This window comes from Photinus pyralis, unplaced genomic scaffold (genome assembly GCF_008802855.1).
Source record: "Photinus pyralis isolate 1611_PpyrPB1 unplaced genomic scaffold, Ppyr1.3 Ppyr1.4_LG2, whole genome shotgun sequence".
Classification (NCBI taxonomy): domain Eukaryota; kingdom Metazoa; phylum Arthropoda; class Insecta; order Coleoptera; family Lampyridae; genus Photinus; species Photinus pyralis.
Window position 1 is genome coordinate 39,171,448 of NW_022170403.1, and position 14,183 is coordinate 39,185,630.

The 14,183-nt window shown below is 36.2% G+C and overlaps 2 protein-coding genes across 4 annotated transcripts in view; both read right to left on the minus strand.

The window, feature by feature from the left end:
- Window positions 1–241: 241 nt before the first annotated feature.
- LOC116163106 lies at window positions 242–1,833 on the minus strand. The gene is made up of 3 exons (XM_031476957.1): window positions 1,693–1,833; window positions 1,095–1,643; window positions 242–433 (listed from the first exon to the last, which is right to left on the minus strand). Exons 1-3 carry the CDS (start codon window positions 1,727–1,729, stop codon window positions 330–332), a joined length of 690 nt encoding a protein of 229 aa, XP_031332817.1. The 5' UTR covers window positions 1,730–1,833; the 3' UTR covers window positions 242–329.
- Window positions 1,834–5,750: 3,917 nt separating this feature from the next.
- Window positions 5,751–14,183, minus strand: part of LOC116163101 (suppressor of lurcher protein 1) — a 77,710-nt gene continuing 69,277 nt past the window's right edge. For all 3 annotated transcript variants that reach the window (XM_031476948.1, XM_031476950.1, XM_031476949.1), the window contains 4 exons: window positions 6,641–6,831; window positions 6,388–6,595; window positions 6,087–6,337; window positions 5,751–6,039 (listed from right to left, as the gene is read on the minus strand). In XM_031476948.1, coding sequence (XP_031332808.1) covers window positions 5,984–6,039; window positions 6,087–6,337; window positions 6,388–6,595; window positions 6,641–6,831 — 706 coding nt within the window. In that variant the 3' untranslated portion in view covers window positions 5,751–5,983. The remainder of the gene's footprint in view (window positions 6,040–6,086; window positions 6,338–6,387; window positions 6,596–6,640; window positions 6,832–14,183) is intronic.

A 14,183-nucleotide genomic window follows, 5' to 3' on the forward strand; every position in this document is an offset into this window, starting at 1 on the left:
CCTTTCGTAGTTCGCCAAGTGTTTAAATGACCTATTACTTAAAATATGAGTGGTTAGGGTAATGAATAGTAACTAGATTTGCATGCGTGCAAATTCTTAAAAAAACAAAATTCAACTAATGCGACCGTTACAATGGTATCGATATCGAAGACTTCATTTTTCAGCCTGCTGGTATTGCGTCAGTCGAGACAAATCTACTGGCAGAGTAAGCATACTCAGCTACCTGCAAACCAGTCGTATCTAGTTATGTACCTACTCTTTTAATTGACTACTGTAGATACAACTCAGTAATAACAGTATATAAAACGTGTGCTTCGTCCATAAATCATTTAATTATCTCCCATCGTTGAACAGGTACTCGAAGTGGAAGAGGAAGCAACGAATGGAACATCGATCGTGGATGATTTTGATATATCTTCACCAGTGAACTCCCCTAAAAAGCGTATGTGTACCTACGTGCACTTATTTTAACTTGTACATACACACTAAAGCATATTGAATACTATAAGTACTATCTAAAGGTATAGTGTCACACACAGGTACTTCTGCTGTTCAGCTTTGATTAAACAGCTGCAAATGTTTCGTATATGTGATTTCACAGCAAAGATCCCGTTGAAACAAAACAATAGTTATAAATTGTACACATACCTACTCTGCGCAAAAAAGTTACATGTTTAGTATATCAGAAAGTGGTCGCGATACATCTTCCGATGCTTCGACCTAGTAATAAATGTGTATCGTCACAGAATTATCACTTCTCCATTTGAATTATCGTATATGAGAAATTATTATTTGTAGTAGATCGACAACTTGTTTCGCCAAGACCTTCCATGTAGAATAGTTTGAAGGACAGAAGCATTTTCAACCCTCTTCCTTCATCGCCCCTCCCAACCAAAAAAACGCCTATCATCGCAATTTTGAGTTGTTGGTCATCGAAACAGCAAACGTAGCTGTGAGTGAAAATACGAGGCTACACGAGGTATACAATATTGAACTTAGCAGATCTATTTCTAAAAGCGCAATATCGGTGTGCGGGTAGCCAGAAAATCGTTATTACTAGGTACATGATTACAATTGATCTTTTAAAAGTGTACCTGCCGGTCCTTGCTGCAATATTCTTAACTTCCTATTTTGAGTACTTGAAGAATCAACAGGCTTTACACCGTCATCTAACGTCCGCACCACTATTGCTTTGGGAAATGAAATTTCCAAATACGCGCCCTTAGTATTTAGCGATTTATTGGTATGTGGTTGTGGTTTCTCAACCTTTTGTTCGGTCTGTTGGTCACCCACGTCATTTGTTATATACTTCTTGGCATATAATAGTTTGTCGACGGCGCAAAAGAAGTTATTTTTACAGAGAACCATTGTGGTATGTAATGTTGCAGGATGAATCTCGGGAAAAATTTGCATAAGCCGCAAAAAATGTAAAAATAGGTTAGACGAATGTTGAACTGCTACGCACGGGATTTTTTCACAAGGTGGGTCCATTGATAGCTTGCGCTTATAGTTTGCCGTAGTATTCTCAATTCGAAGGTCTATAGGAGACGAAAATGGCGCTCTTGAGATCCAGGGACAATTCATGTTTTGACTTGGCAAAAGCTTTGGGGTCACTGTTTGACAGTTAGAAATTTCTATCTCGCCTGTAGTATACGAAATTAGTGCGCTACATTAAAATGCACACAAACTTACAGGGTTTGTTAGCGAATTCTCTTTTCGTATCACTCATTTGGACCAGTTAAAAATACAGGTGTACTTCTTCCAGGAAATCACGAAATTTGTATTGTTTACTTACATGTAATTGTTAATAAGGCTACTATATTATTGGCATTGGGACAAATGCATTTATTTTATAGCGTAATGGCTGGCTATGGAATTTTACCTACAAATGCGCAGTTTGGAAGAAATACCCCGAAAGGTATAGTTTGGCTATTGAATATTTGCCGGTGTGACGTCACGGAGCACTGTATGGTTGAAGTCGACTGAATTTTTTTACCAGTGGCGGCAATACGACTTCTTTTCAGGGGGTTGGGTACGATGAAATAAAACACAAAAAAGTTTTTAAAGAAGTCAAACATTCGAAACAGAATGTTAAAACCTCCCTAGTCGTGGTAAAATTGTTTCTTTATTAACAAAAAAGCTGGCGCCACACAATGTGCCTTCTGCTCTTGATATTATGGCCACAGAATTCCCTAGTTGCTGTCCATGCAGTCCAAGTCGGTGCTGTCGGCACCAATATGGATGATGATGTTCGGAACTTGATCGACGCACTTGGTGTACCATTAGCCTCCGTATGCTTCACGATAGAACGCCAGCGTTCCGGCGAACATTCCACCACCTATGTGATTTTATTATTGTAGGTCTTCGCCTACCAAAAATGAAATGGTAAAACGAACAAATGCAAACGTGTATCGAAATTTACCTGGGCCCAAATGAGTTCGATGGCGTTAAAATGGTGGCAAGCGTAAAACTTTGTAGCCGTGTTCGGTCAAGTACTCATCCACCTTGTACTGATTGGCCAGTGCATGTACTCGTGCCAGAGTGAGTAGCTCCGGTTTGAGCAATGCCGGACACGGCCAAATGCGGAGGTCCAGGCATTTGTTGGATACTGTTACGAGTCACGATGTGGTAGTCCATCATAATCAACGACGGCTCCTCCAAATTCGGAACAAGCTTCCCTTGAACTCATTTGAAGTCGCCGTTCATATCACCGCGGTTATCAACGAGTTTTTCCAAAGATCAGTGATGCGTTCTTAACAAAGCCGCGATCGTGACCCGCATGCACGATCACGGAGCGTTTACCCGCTTTAGTCTGCCGCTTTCGCACACCCTCGGCGCTCCATCCAGCCACGACGGTTTCGTACGACCTGGTCTTTCATGGGAGTAACACGATTATCGTGCCACTAATCCAATATCCAATCAATATTTCGATTGTTCAGTCAAAGAGGAAGGTGTAGCGTGCGTGGCGGGGACTAGGTCATCTTTTCAGAAACGTGTACAGAGGGTGAGCAGATGGGTTGGGGGTGGGAGGAAGCTACATTTTCGTGCGTAGAAACGACACCCATTTTCGAGACAAAGACACACAGACAGTAACGCTCTCTTTCAAAATAACGCGAGACAACCTCGTTTACTCTTCATTCCTGCTATTTAAATAAAGACCACCTCATCTAAGAAAATCAATATCGTAATGCCCGATAACACTCGAAAATCCCTCTACGCCGCTACTGATAAAACACTTGCATCGCTTATCCCTCACGTGACATTGTTTGTCGAAAAACCAATTAAAGCCGGATTTATAGTTCCGTAACCGTAAGAACGTAAGAACGGAACCGTAAAATCTTACGTTAACGAATATAATACGATTTATAGTTACCGTAGTGGCAAGTGATGAGCTTGCGCATTAACGCGTAACGAATTCTGTCATTGTATGTCATCTGTCAGTAAGAGTAACGCGCATTTCAAAATAATAATAACCAACAAAGTGTCAATAATTATTGTAAATAAACTAAACGAACGTCGGGATAAACTCAACTGTTTGAATTATCCGAGTAGTACCGAAGACAAGCGCGTTAGCACGATTTACCGAAATACAACAAATAGAATTAAATGAATTACCGACCATAAAAAAAACTAACATCAAAATGACAATTCAACAAAATATTCCCAATTCTGTGTCTATTTGACATTTAAAAAACCAGGTCTTATGAAATATCTTATGTTCCATACAGGATGTCCTGACTACTGTTTCCAATATTCAGATGGAAATTACGTTAACAACAAGTAGTTTTACACTACAAGGTAGTTCACTCTCACCTTCGGCATTGTTTCAACCTAGAGAAACGACACCCCCATGTAGTTTACATTATAGTATAGAGGGCAACATACCAGAAGAGACTATTGCAAAATGCAGCTCACACTCAGTAATACATTCGCAGGGCGAGATAAGAAGAAAACCCAAATGACATTACTAAGACAATTTTTAGGCCAATATTACTATAACACACCAAAGAGTAAGTTAGAAGCTATTGACGTAAAATACTTACGAAGAGTGAAGGGAATGAGCAGAAGTGAGACAAGAATTTGAAATAGAAGACGTAAAAGAAGTCATCGAATAAGGTTTCAACATTTACAAAACGTGAAAGCAGCCCTAGGTAATTCCCACAAACACTCCCGATAATACCTACAGAATACGCTATTTCCGACTGTTCAGTGTTCCAGTAAAATTGCTACCCAGATTTGAAGATCGACGCAAGCAACGTTAGGGATTTTTTGATATTAGAATGTATATCGGTCCCGAGGCTTACACAATTTAAAAGAAAAGCGATTGCGATTGATTAGGCTGTCAGTTGAACCATTTTTTTGCAACATTTAGGTAGTTATAATTAAAGTTGGCTATTTTCACCGTCCCGTTTACAGTAAACGTTCAACACTTTATTCGATAAATAATTGCACGTGGTCAGTGATCAGATCACTGACATTTAGCGAAACGTATTTTTAGAATTTTATTGCAACGTTCTAAAATCTATAACGATGCCAATTCATGTCCCATAGAAGTAGATTTAGGAACATCTACGCTTTACTCATTATGCTGACGCACAAGGCGTTTTTTTCCTAAATTTGTTTACCGTTAACTTCGCAAATAACACACTGCAAGCTTTCAAGTATCGCCAATAGCCAATCCTTTAAAAGACCTATGACCTAGGTATATGAAATTAGTCAATATACACTCCTTTCATTTAACTGACGAACTTACCACAAAATATCATGCAATCTTTAGGTAGGTATGTATGAATTCAATTGAGCAGTCCAGTAGGTAGATCAAACGTTATATAATTAATAGGGATGTCAAAACCCTGTAATACACTTCAAATCTAAGTAAAAAGTGTTGCATATTTATTAAATCCTTGCTATTCTTGCTTGCATTCATGGAATAAAAGTGAAGTTACGTTGTATTTTGTATTATGTTTTCATAGACCATGACATTTGACAGCTCTAATTTTTAGTTCGAAGTTCGAACATTTTGGTCCAAATGAATCGTAATCTATCAATCTTTTATCAATTATATTCAAGCCGTAGAAAAAGTATAGTAGATAATTCTTATTATGCAATAGGTACCTATACTATTATACAATCATTACTATCATTAGATAGTTAAGATATAGATAGATGTTTCTATTGACTATTCCTTCATTATCTAATGAAAGTGAACTAATGATAAAAGACTTTGTATTTTGTTCTTGTGAGTTTTCCGACTTCATCACATTTTTTGCACCATAACCATTGAATAATAATTTAATGATATAATGTTAAGCTAGATACCCACGTTCAGTTCGCCGAAAACAAAAGTTAGGTTGTGCGGTGGAAAAGATTCAATTGACGTCCTACTAAAATTTGATGCGATTCATCAGATCGTTTATATCTATTTCTGTAATAAACTTTACACATTTTCTACCCAGATCATGGTGACCGATATCATAGTGTAAAGAATAGAATTTACACAATGCCGATATGCACGAAATTAACGCAGCTGGTATCGAAAGGGAAAAATTTCAATATTTAAAATTCATCTAATATTCGTTTACATTTACTGAAAGTACAGTTTAACAATGAAATGGAAGTAGAGGCAGCTAAGGGGAAAAATGTAGAACATTTAATTAAGCGTGGAACCATGGACCGAACTGTAACATAATAAACACGATTACATTAAAGAACAGTTTATTTAAATTTAGGTAAAATATTTTTAGGTAACAATGTAGTCTCTAAACAACACCAGTAAAATTCCAAACGGCATTTAAAAGGTATGTACAACAGAAGATAGACACAATGGGAGTGTTATCAATAAAATCATTAAAAATTACTACTATACTTTACAATTGAGCAGTTTTGATAGAATTCACTAGGTGGAATAGTCCATTTCATCATCACGAGAAGATGTAAATTATTAGGTAAGTATTATTGCTATATCGTTCAATTCTTTGACAATTTATCTTAAAAATTCTGTCACTAGAAATAATATAATTGTGGCTAATCCGGTCATATCTAAAAATGTAGTTATAACCGCGGCAACGGTCTTTGACTATACCTACCTTTCATTACGGCTGTTTTATTTGAAAGTTCAGACCTCGTAGTGAAACTTTCTACTTTATCTTGAAACTGATAAGTGGCATTAAATCCAGTTCCATCAAGCCTATCATTGGATTTAAAAGTAACCCTAAAAAATCTTCTGTCTGAGTCAATGTCGAATTCACCTAATTGACCGCAGTGTCTTTCATATTTTCGGTCCTGCGATACAAAGTTTGAAAATTCTACATAATCGCTGGCAGATTTTGCTTCGCACCTAATATATTAATGGTCTACAACTAACCATAAAAAACCCTCCCAACTTACGGAAAAACGCCTTCCACATCGAAGTAGCTGAAGTGTAGATGGATTTTTTCTCCCTGGTTACCGTGAAAGAAGTAGTAACATTCCGTGTCACGTGGATAAAATCCAGGGTAATTTGGACTATAGAAGTAGCCATCACGTGTTTCGTTACTATTGAAAACAAAGGCACATGGATAGTCAGGTAGCTGTACACCGATTTTGATCCCAAAATCTGTAAAGGAAACTAACAATTGAGAGAACAATAAGAAAAACCAACTTTGAATGAAGCTAAAGGTAGCCTTGAATCCTCTCGAATATCTTGAACCATATGCCGCGTGAAATTCCAGTTTGAGCTTGGGTCCGTTCGACATAATAGGTTTTGGTAATGTGCTTCCGCAAAATGTATCGATTTTTTCCATTCTCCCTTCGATTTGAACGAACGCCATTAATATATCTTGATTGTCGCAGCTGCAAATAATTTTTGAATTAGTATTTGGTGCCAAAGCAGACCATAATAGTATATGGGACTAAAGGGGTTGTTTTAATCTTCAACTTAATCTTGTGATGTAAATACAGTCATTGATAAACGCAATGATCGTCGAATAGGTAAATCCTGAAGCATACGCAACGAACATTTGAATATATTGTGCGATCCTCCTTGAAGAAGCCTATAGATCCCGATGTGAGGCATGTTAGGCGATCATTACTTTTTTCTATTTCGGTGTCACAATGATGATTTTGTACAACTGTTTTCGGCCGAAAACAGTTGTACAAAGACAGTGATTATAGTCTTTTTTTTATAACTCATCTCTTAAGTTGGCAGTTACTAGTTGGTACAAATAGGTACTTCGTTGGGTACTTTCATGTTTGAACTTCAAAATGTCAGTCTTACTACGCTGCCAACCTAAAACTTAACGGCATAAAAAGTGTTCCCAACATAAAACATGTTAGTTCTAATGTTCCCTATAGTTCTGATTTTTAATTAAATTAAAGCACCGAAATAGAAAAAATAGTATGAAAAACGCGTGTTACAATGCTTTATTGTAATACTCCTATCTTGCGGACACTCGTGGTCGCATTGTAACTTTCAATATACTATTGTGTGGTCGGTCAGTCGGCTACAACAGTTTTTTAAGTATAAACTCTCGAAAGAATCATCGTAGAAAGCTCGGGTTTGAAGCATTAGCTTTGTGTCACAATTCTTTGCATGTAGATTATATTTATAAAACGAGTTTGTTAATAAAACCTCGATTCGACGCACAAAACGCACTTAATAGCTCGACACATCGAGTACTTTCCAACCTGATATTTTTTCTGACCCTGTTTGAAAAGATAAAAACAAATAACGCTATAGGAACCCTTTAAGCTCTACAAGATGGTGCATACAGATTTACAGTGCGACGTTTCGTTATTGTGAAATCATCATCAACGACATTTAAGGAAACCATCAATGAATTTTTTGACACGTTGTCAACGTCTATACTATACCAAAATGTAAAATAGTATATTATATACCGCGGGACTGAAGTAGTACTTTTAATCCCGAAGGTAAAGTTTATGGCACGATCCTATTCCGGAAGTCGCTCGCATCTTAAAAAAACAGATTGTAAATTGACACAAGGTGTGCTGTGACGGGCAATCTTTCCTGGCGAGAGTTATATGCTTCCAAATCTGTTCCACTTTTTAATCGCAGCATTGTTTGAAGTTTTGAATGAATGCACCAAAAGATAGAAGATTTAAATACCTTTGACATTTTTATATTCTTTATAATACGCTTTATTCGTTTTATTCACAAAAACGATGATTTTTATAAGCAAACGTCAAGTGACATTTCCATGGTATACGTGAAATTACGAACACCCAGCCCAATTAATTAGACATGTATTCGAGTATAACGTCAATATGATTTCATTATATTTCCTATTTTTAAATTATACTGCAGGTATAATAAGAAATACTATAAAGATACACGTGTATAATTGGTCTTTAAAGCACTTGCAACGTTAAAGGCACTCCGTTTCGCGTCATGCCATTAAACTCGTTGCGCGTGCTTTAAAGACTTGATTATTCACTTGTATCTTAATATACTGTATTATATTATTTAAGTCAAAAAACAAGATTGTAATTAAATTTTTAACTACATAGTCCCTATATGCGTTGACAAAATGTCAAAATAATTCATTGATGATTTCTTTAAATGACACACCTAATACAAAATTTAATAAAGAACTCGCGAAACTGAAAAAACGCGTTTCTTGCGAATTGTTAGAAAAGTAAAACTGCCATGGATTTGTTTGGGGGTGCGGAGTTTGCCTTTTTAGACAACTCTCGTCTTAATTCATCGTGATGTGAAAACGACACGACCTAGCAAAAATTTACAATTACCGGGCGCGTCCTACAATCGACCGCGATTTTGGTAAAGCGTTAATAGTTATAAATTCAATGGCGTTAGGTATATGTTATGTGTTTCATGTGCGAGGCGGAGCGGAGCAATGTGTCAACGGTCCTATAAGTGTGTCAGATAAGGAGACATCTAAACATGCCTACTGCGCATGCGCAATAGACTAGTTTCTTATTTCTGGGGGATTTGATCGAAATTTTATGGTATATGCCTGTTTAATAAAAGCAAAGAAAAATCGTACTACCGCGCATTCGCAATTGGCAATCATCTTATTTGTGGCCATATCACACAGAACAGACGAACAATAACTTGTTCAATGTTTCGTTTACACGGCATGCTAGATTTCATAAATTTTCACCTAAATATTGAATCACGAATTTCTCCATTTTTGTTGTATAACGGGCGGTCAAAAATGAGTTGCTGTCGAGTTGCCTTTGGAAGTCCAAGTTAAGTACGATTTCCCATGTAAATAAAAATTCCAAAGGTAACTCGGCAGCAACTCATTTTTGATCGCATAGTATCAACCATATGCATATTTTATGTTGTACAGAAAATTGACCGCTCTTTTCAAATATCGTAAAAAAACAGACATTGCAATTGAAAAACAAAAGTTGCATCCCGGAAGTGATACCGGAAATTTGAATATGCGGCAGCTGATAGATCTCGCCAAATAAAAGAGATATTGAGGTGACCCTCTTATCTCAAACGTAGTGCATATTGAACCATTTATTTGAAAAATGCGTCCACTTGATTGTCTAATTCATTTTTGATGTATTATTTATACGTGGTTTCACTAAAATGATGATACTAATATAATAATAATTAAATAATAAGGTAATGTGATTCCCATTGAAATATTTTTAAGCAATGATTAACCTTAATCATCGTTTGTGAAATTGGGGAATGCGTAGCACACACTAAATTCTCCATTTGATTTGAACTATATTATTTTCAAAACACTATTTAATTAACAGGAGATGATTGTAACGTTTCATTAAAATTCGTATCATGCAGTTATCAGAAAAGATTTGCAGGCAAAATACAAAACCCTAGTGTTGTAAAAGAACAAAAACAAGTTAATTTATAATTAAATTGTAAGTACATTTACCTACATTTGTACTATTTGTTACAATTTGATTTTTGCGAACTGGTTTGAGGAATAAATGTGCATTTCCATTAAAACGGGAATGAAATTTAGTTTCGCATTCAAAATCTTAAGTATACCTGCCTATCTAAAAGTGCTTCAGTTAAAAGCATTTTTCTTTTTGAACATAACATTTCAAAGGAAATGGGTTTCATTAAATATTCTTTATTTATATGAAACCACGTTTTAGCCACCACAAGGCAAACGTGATACTTACTTTTTTGTTTTTGTAACAAAGCTGAAGTTTTGAATTAAATTTGTTTTGTAACGAAGCAGGTAGTTTCCACCTGGTTGGGACAACCGTGTATATAAATGCCCGGTCAAGGTGGATTCCCGGTATATAAAGCGCGGTAGCTAATCTTATCTGTTGCAGCCAACCTTGTCCGATTGGGTTGAGTTTGGTGTTATTAGAAGCGCGCTTAATTAACTAGAATTTAGATATCTGTTGCAGATTTTCAAGACCTCCGTAGGCCGCACAATTAATTAAAGAAGTTTTCAATTTTGAGCTTATCGCCGCCTGATTTGGATTTTCCTACATTTTCCCTTCCAAAATTGCGGAACAAATAAATAGGTACGTGTGCTAAAAGATCCATCTTGTCAGTAATACCCTATTTATATTTTGGAAAATCAAGCAACTAAATATTTGTCAGTACCTTACATTTTTTTTAACCTTCGGTTTTTTTCTTATTTATGACGGGAATTTTTCCGCAACGAGAGAGACCGGAAAGATCGTCGCATTTTGCAAAATATATAGAGTTTATTGGTGCCACAAAAATGAAAATATCAGGGATGATACTTCACAATGTAGGAAGAAGGAGAACTATTTTCGTATTTTCGCATTTCGATGGGAATACATTAAATAATTAAATAAAATTCGGTCCAATTATGAATTTCTTGCTTTCTACTTTGGGGGTGAGCAATCTTGGAGTATAGAATTTAAAAAAGTTTGACTCTCCTGGTCGGATTTTCGATAAAAGTTTCATATTGTGAACTCATACCTAAGATCGACAGTCCTTAGCCTACTTCAAAAGTCTTAGAATTATAGAACTGGTGTGGAGAAATAGTTATCCAGACGTGTTATAAATGGACTAACTGGGCCCTTCATAAATTCAAGCGGGGTACATATATGTACCCTACATAAACATAATTTTTAGCGCATTTTCCAACGAAGTTGGGTGCGCTATTGTAGCCACTTTCTATGTCCGTCCGTCCGAGGCCTTAACTACTCATACAGTTTTCAATTATTTATTTCGTTCTTTTTGAATTCGGTAGCTTATAGCTCTGGAACCTGAGCCAAGAAAAAAATCCGTTGATACGATTAATGTGCGCATGCGCAGGCTGTGCCATATTAATCCATCTCCACATCTACCGAACCAAACTAATTTCCCCGGGCCTTGGTCTCATGCGCAACTTTCTATGGCAGATTATTTTCTGTGATGTGGGTCCAACTCTGCGTACTTTGCGTTTTTGCACACGGATGTTGGAACTGGGTATTTTCCGCCCATCACAATTTCCTTAGCCCAGCCCTCACTCTCTTTGTGTCCAAAAAGGATGGTTCCTGGAGACCACGTGGCGACTGTAGGCAGCTGAACGCATAAACAATTCCGGATATAGATTAGGTATCCACTTCCGCACACGCCGCCGCCCACTAAAGTTATGCAAAAACTCCATTTTGGTATCTCATGCATGGGGTTGCGGAGAAAATCTACGACGGACACATAGATAAATCGGTTATAATAATAAATCCTTTAAGAGTTTAAGTGCCAAATTGTTTATACAGAGTGCAACAGGTAAGCGTGTAAAAAAAATTGCTATGGCTAGCACAGATACCACCCGCACACTATTCTGCCCTTTTATGTTTAAGAATATTGGTACCCAAATTGGTTCCAATCGGTTCAGCAAAAACGGTTGTGTTCTTAATTTTTTTGCGCATTTTCACAAAAATTAAAAAAATATATATTATAATATTATACCTACTACCTATATGCTGACGAATTTAAAAAATGTTAAGATCCTTAAATGAAATTTTATATATACGCACCTCGAGTAAAAGTAAAACTAATACCAAATTAAAAAATTTGTTTTACAAGCTACGCGAATCTGAGGGGACGGAAACAACCCCTTAAGATGTGTTGTAAAATTGATGGATGCATAAAGATGTTGATCCTTAGGTATTCAGTTGTATTTGTATCAAATTTTTGTGCTTCTAAATTCTATTGCTCTAAGATGATTCTTATAAAATCAAGTTGAAATGACATGTTAAAGAATAGTTGTGCATGCGCAGTGCTAACTATCTTATTTGTGGACGGATTTTATTGGTTGAACTTTGGTTTTAACTTGTTTTATTTGCCTTTATCTTTTGCATGGTTCAATTCGACACCGAAATGAACACATTTTTTTTCCTATTTAACCCACATTGTAACTTCAAAAGATTACGAGACACAAATACAACAAATACAAATACTAAACTCTTAATCTTTAATTATTGTTTGTCGATTTTGTTACGAAAGGAAGCAAACACTGAACACACTTGATGTAGATACTACATACAGTGAAAATATTTGCGTCACCCATTTTAAACGTTATGCGTCAAATTAAAGGCAACCCCCAATGGATACATATCAATCTACATTTCGGAGGCTGAATTAATAAGTGGTTAAAAATTTAAACAAGCACTTTACTTCATTTACCGTTACGGGTCATAAATACAGATACACAAGGGTAATTTATTATTTAGGTTGGATTAAAAACGGAAAGTTTGTTAGGTATGTATAAACCGCAATTTGCAAAATTTTGCTTAACTATACGTGAAAACAAAGAAATTCCATAATGTGAGACTTACACCAGCATACACTGAAATTTTAAAATGCCGTACTTTGGTGCATCTTAAGCACTGCATATATTCACAAAAAGTGACATAAATAGTTTATAACACTCGAACATTGCGCCGTTCAAAGCAGCTACTACAGCTAGGTAAAGCTTGAATTGTTAAAATGTTTACATTTTTAATCGGACGTTGACAAATGGCACTAGAAACTCGAAAAGTAGATGTACCTACCGTTTCTTCGAGTTTCCCTTCGTTAAAACACCTTAATTTAAAAACAAACTCAAACATTTGCATTTCATTGTTACTTATTTCGGGGATTTATGTTGGAACAAGTTTTTAGTTCGAAGGAATTTGTTTAACGAAGGTTCACCGACTTCGAGTTTAACTTTCGCAGTGCAGTTGTAACTAATTTAATTGCGAGTGTAACTTTAACCTCCAACGATCGTCTCGCAAGTTACTAGTTAAACTGGATCCTCATGTGGACGAAGGGATAAACTTTAAAATAACAAACAGAAAACTCTATTAGTTCTCCGACTTGCTAATATTACTTTGCTATTTGCTTTCGGTTGGCAGTTTGTTAAGGTTTCCAGGTTTCCACAAATCTCGTTATTGCAAAATGCAATAATTGGCAATCTTTAATCATCCACCTGGACCTGCCACTTTTGTTAGTACGCACGAAAACGTAGGTTAGAGATTATCCAGTGGACAGTAACAAAAGAAAGGGGTTGACTGAAAAACTTCGTAAATTATTACGTAGTAAGTGGCATCAGTTAATATCATTAATTCTCATTCGGTCTTATATTCAATACGTGTCATTAAATTTACCGATTTGAAAAAACAGCTACCTCCCTCTCTCCCCAACTCACCACCGTCATGAAAGCTCACGGTACGCGGTTATAGCTGTTCATATACCAATAGGTGGTGATTTATGTTGTATAGGCAGTATCTATACCCTACCCATTACGGCCACACATACAGTTGATGAAAGATTGAGTCACAAGAGAAAATTATTTTTGCAACGACATGACCTAGTTTGGTCTTGCACCCTTTTAACCATAACTGATAAGAGAATGGCACTGAACTTATCCTGGACAATTTGATTTTAAAGCGTACGATTTTTAATAATTAATTTAAATTATACTCTAATGGCTCTATGTACGAGTACATGTACAGTCGACGATAGATTAAATATAACACTTCGAATATAAGTACTACAATATGTGTGTTTTTTTTCTAAAATTTATCATGGAGGTTTGGATAACTAAAAAATGTAATTTTACAAGATTAGAATGCGTGAACCTTATGCGGGCTGGACCCCCCTAAATCGACTATTTGGTACTGATTTGTGCGCCAATGACAGAGTTTTGTGCGCCTTCCAAAATTATGTAGTATATAAAGAAATCGAAACACATGTCGAAACAAGTGCCATAACTCATAAGTATACAAAT

Excerpts from the sequence above, each read along its gene's own strand:
- LOC116163106 (XM_031476957.1), bottom strand. The coding sequence starts at position 1,729 with ATGAGTGATACGAAAAGAGAATTCGCTAACAAACCCT. Across the intron at positions 1,644-1,692 it reads AGAATTCGCTAACAAACCCT|GCGAGATAGAAATTTCTAAC; the intron begins GTAAGTTTGTGT and ends CGTATACTACAG. Across the intron at positions 434-1,094 it reads ATTGCAGCAAGGACCGGCAG|GGGAGTTCACTGGTGAAGAT; the intron begins GTACACTTTTAA and ends TACGCTTTTTAG.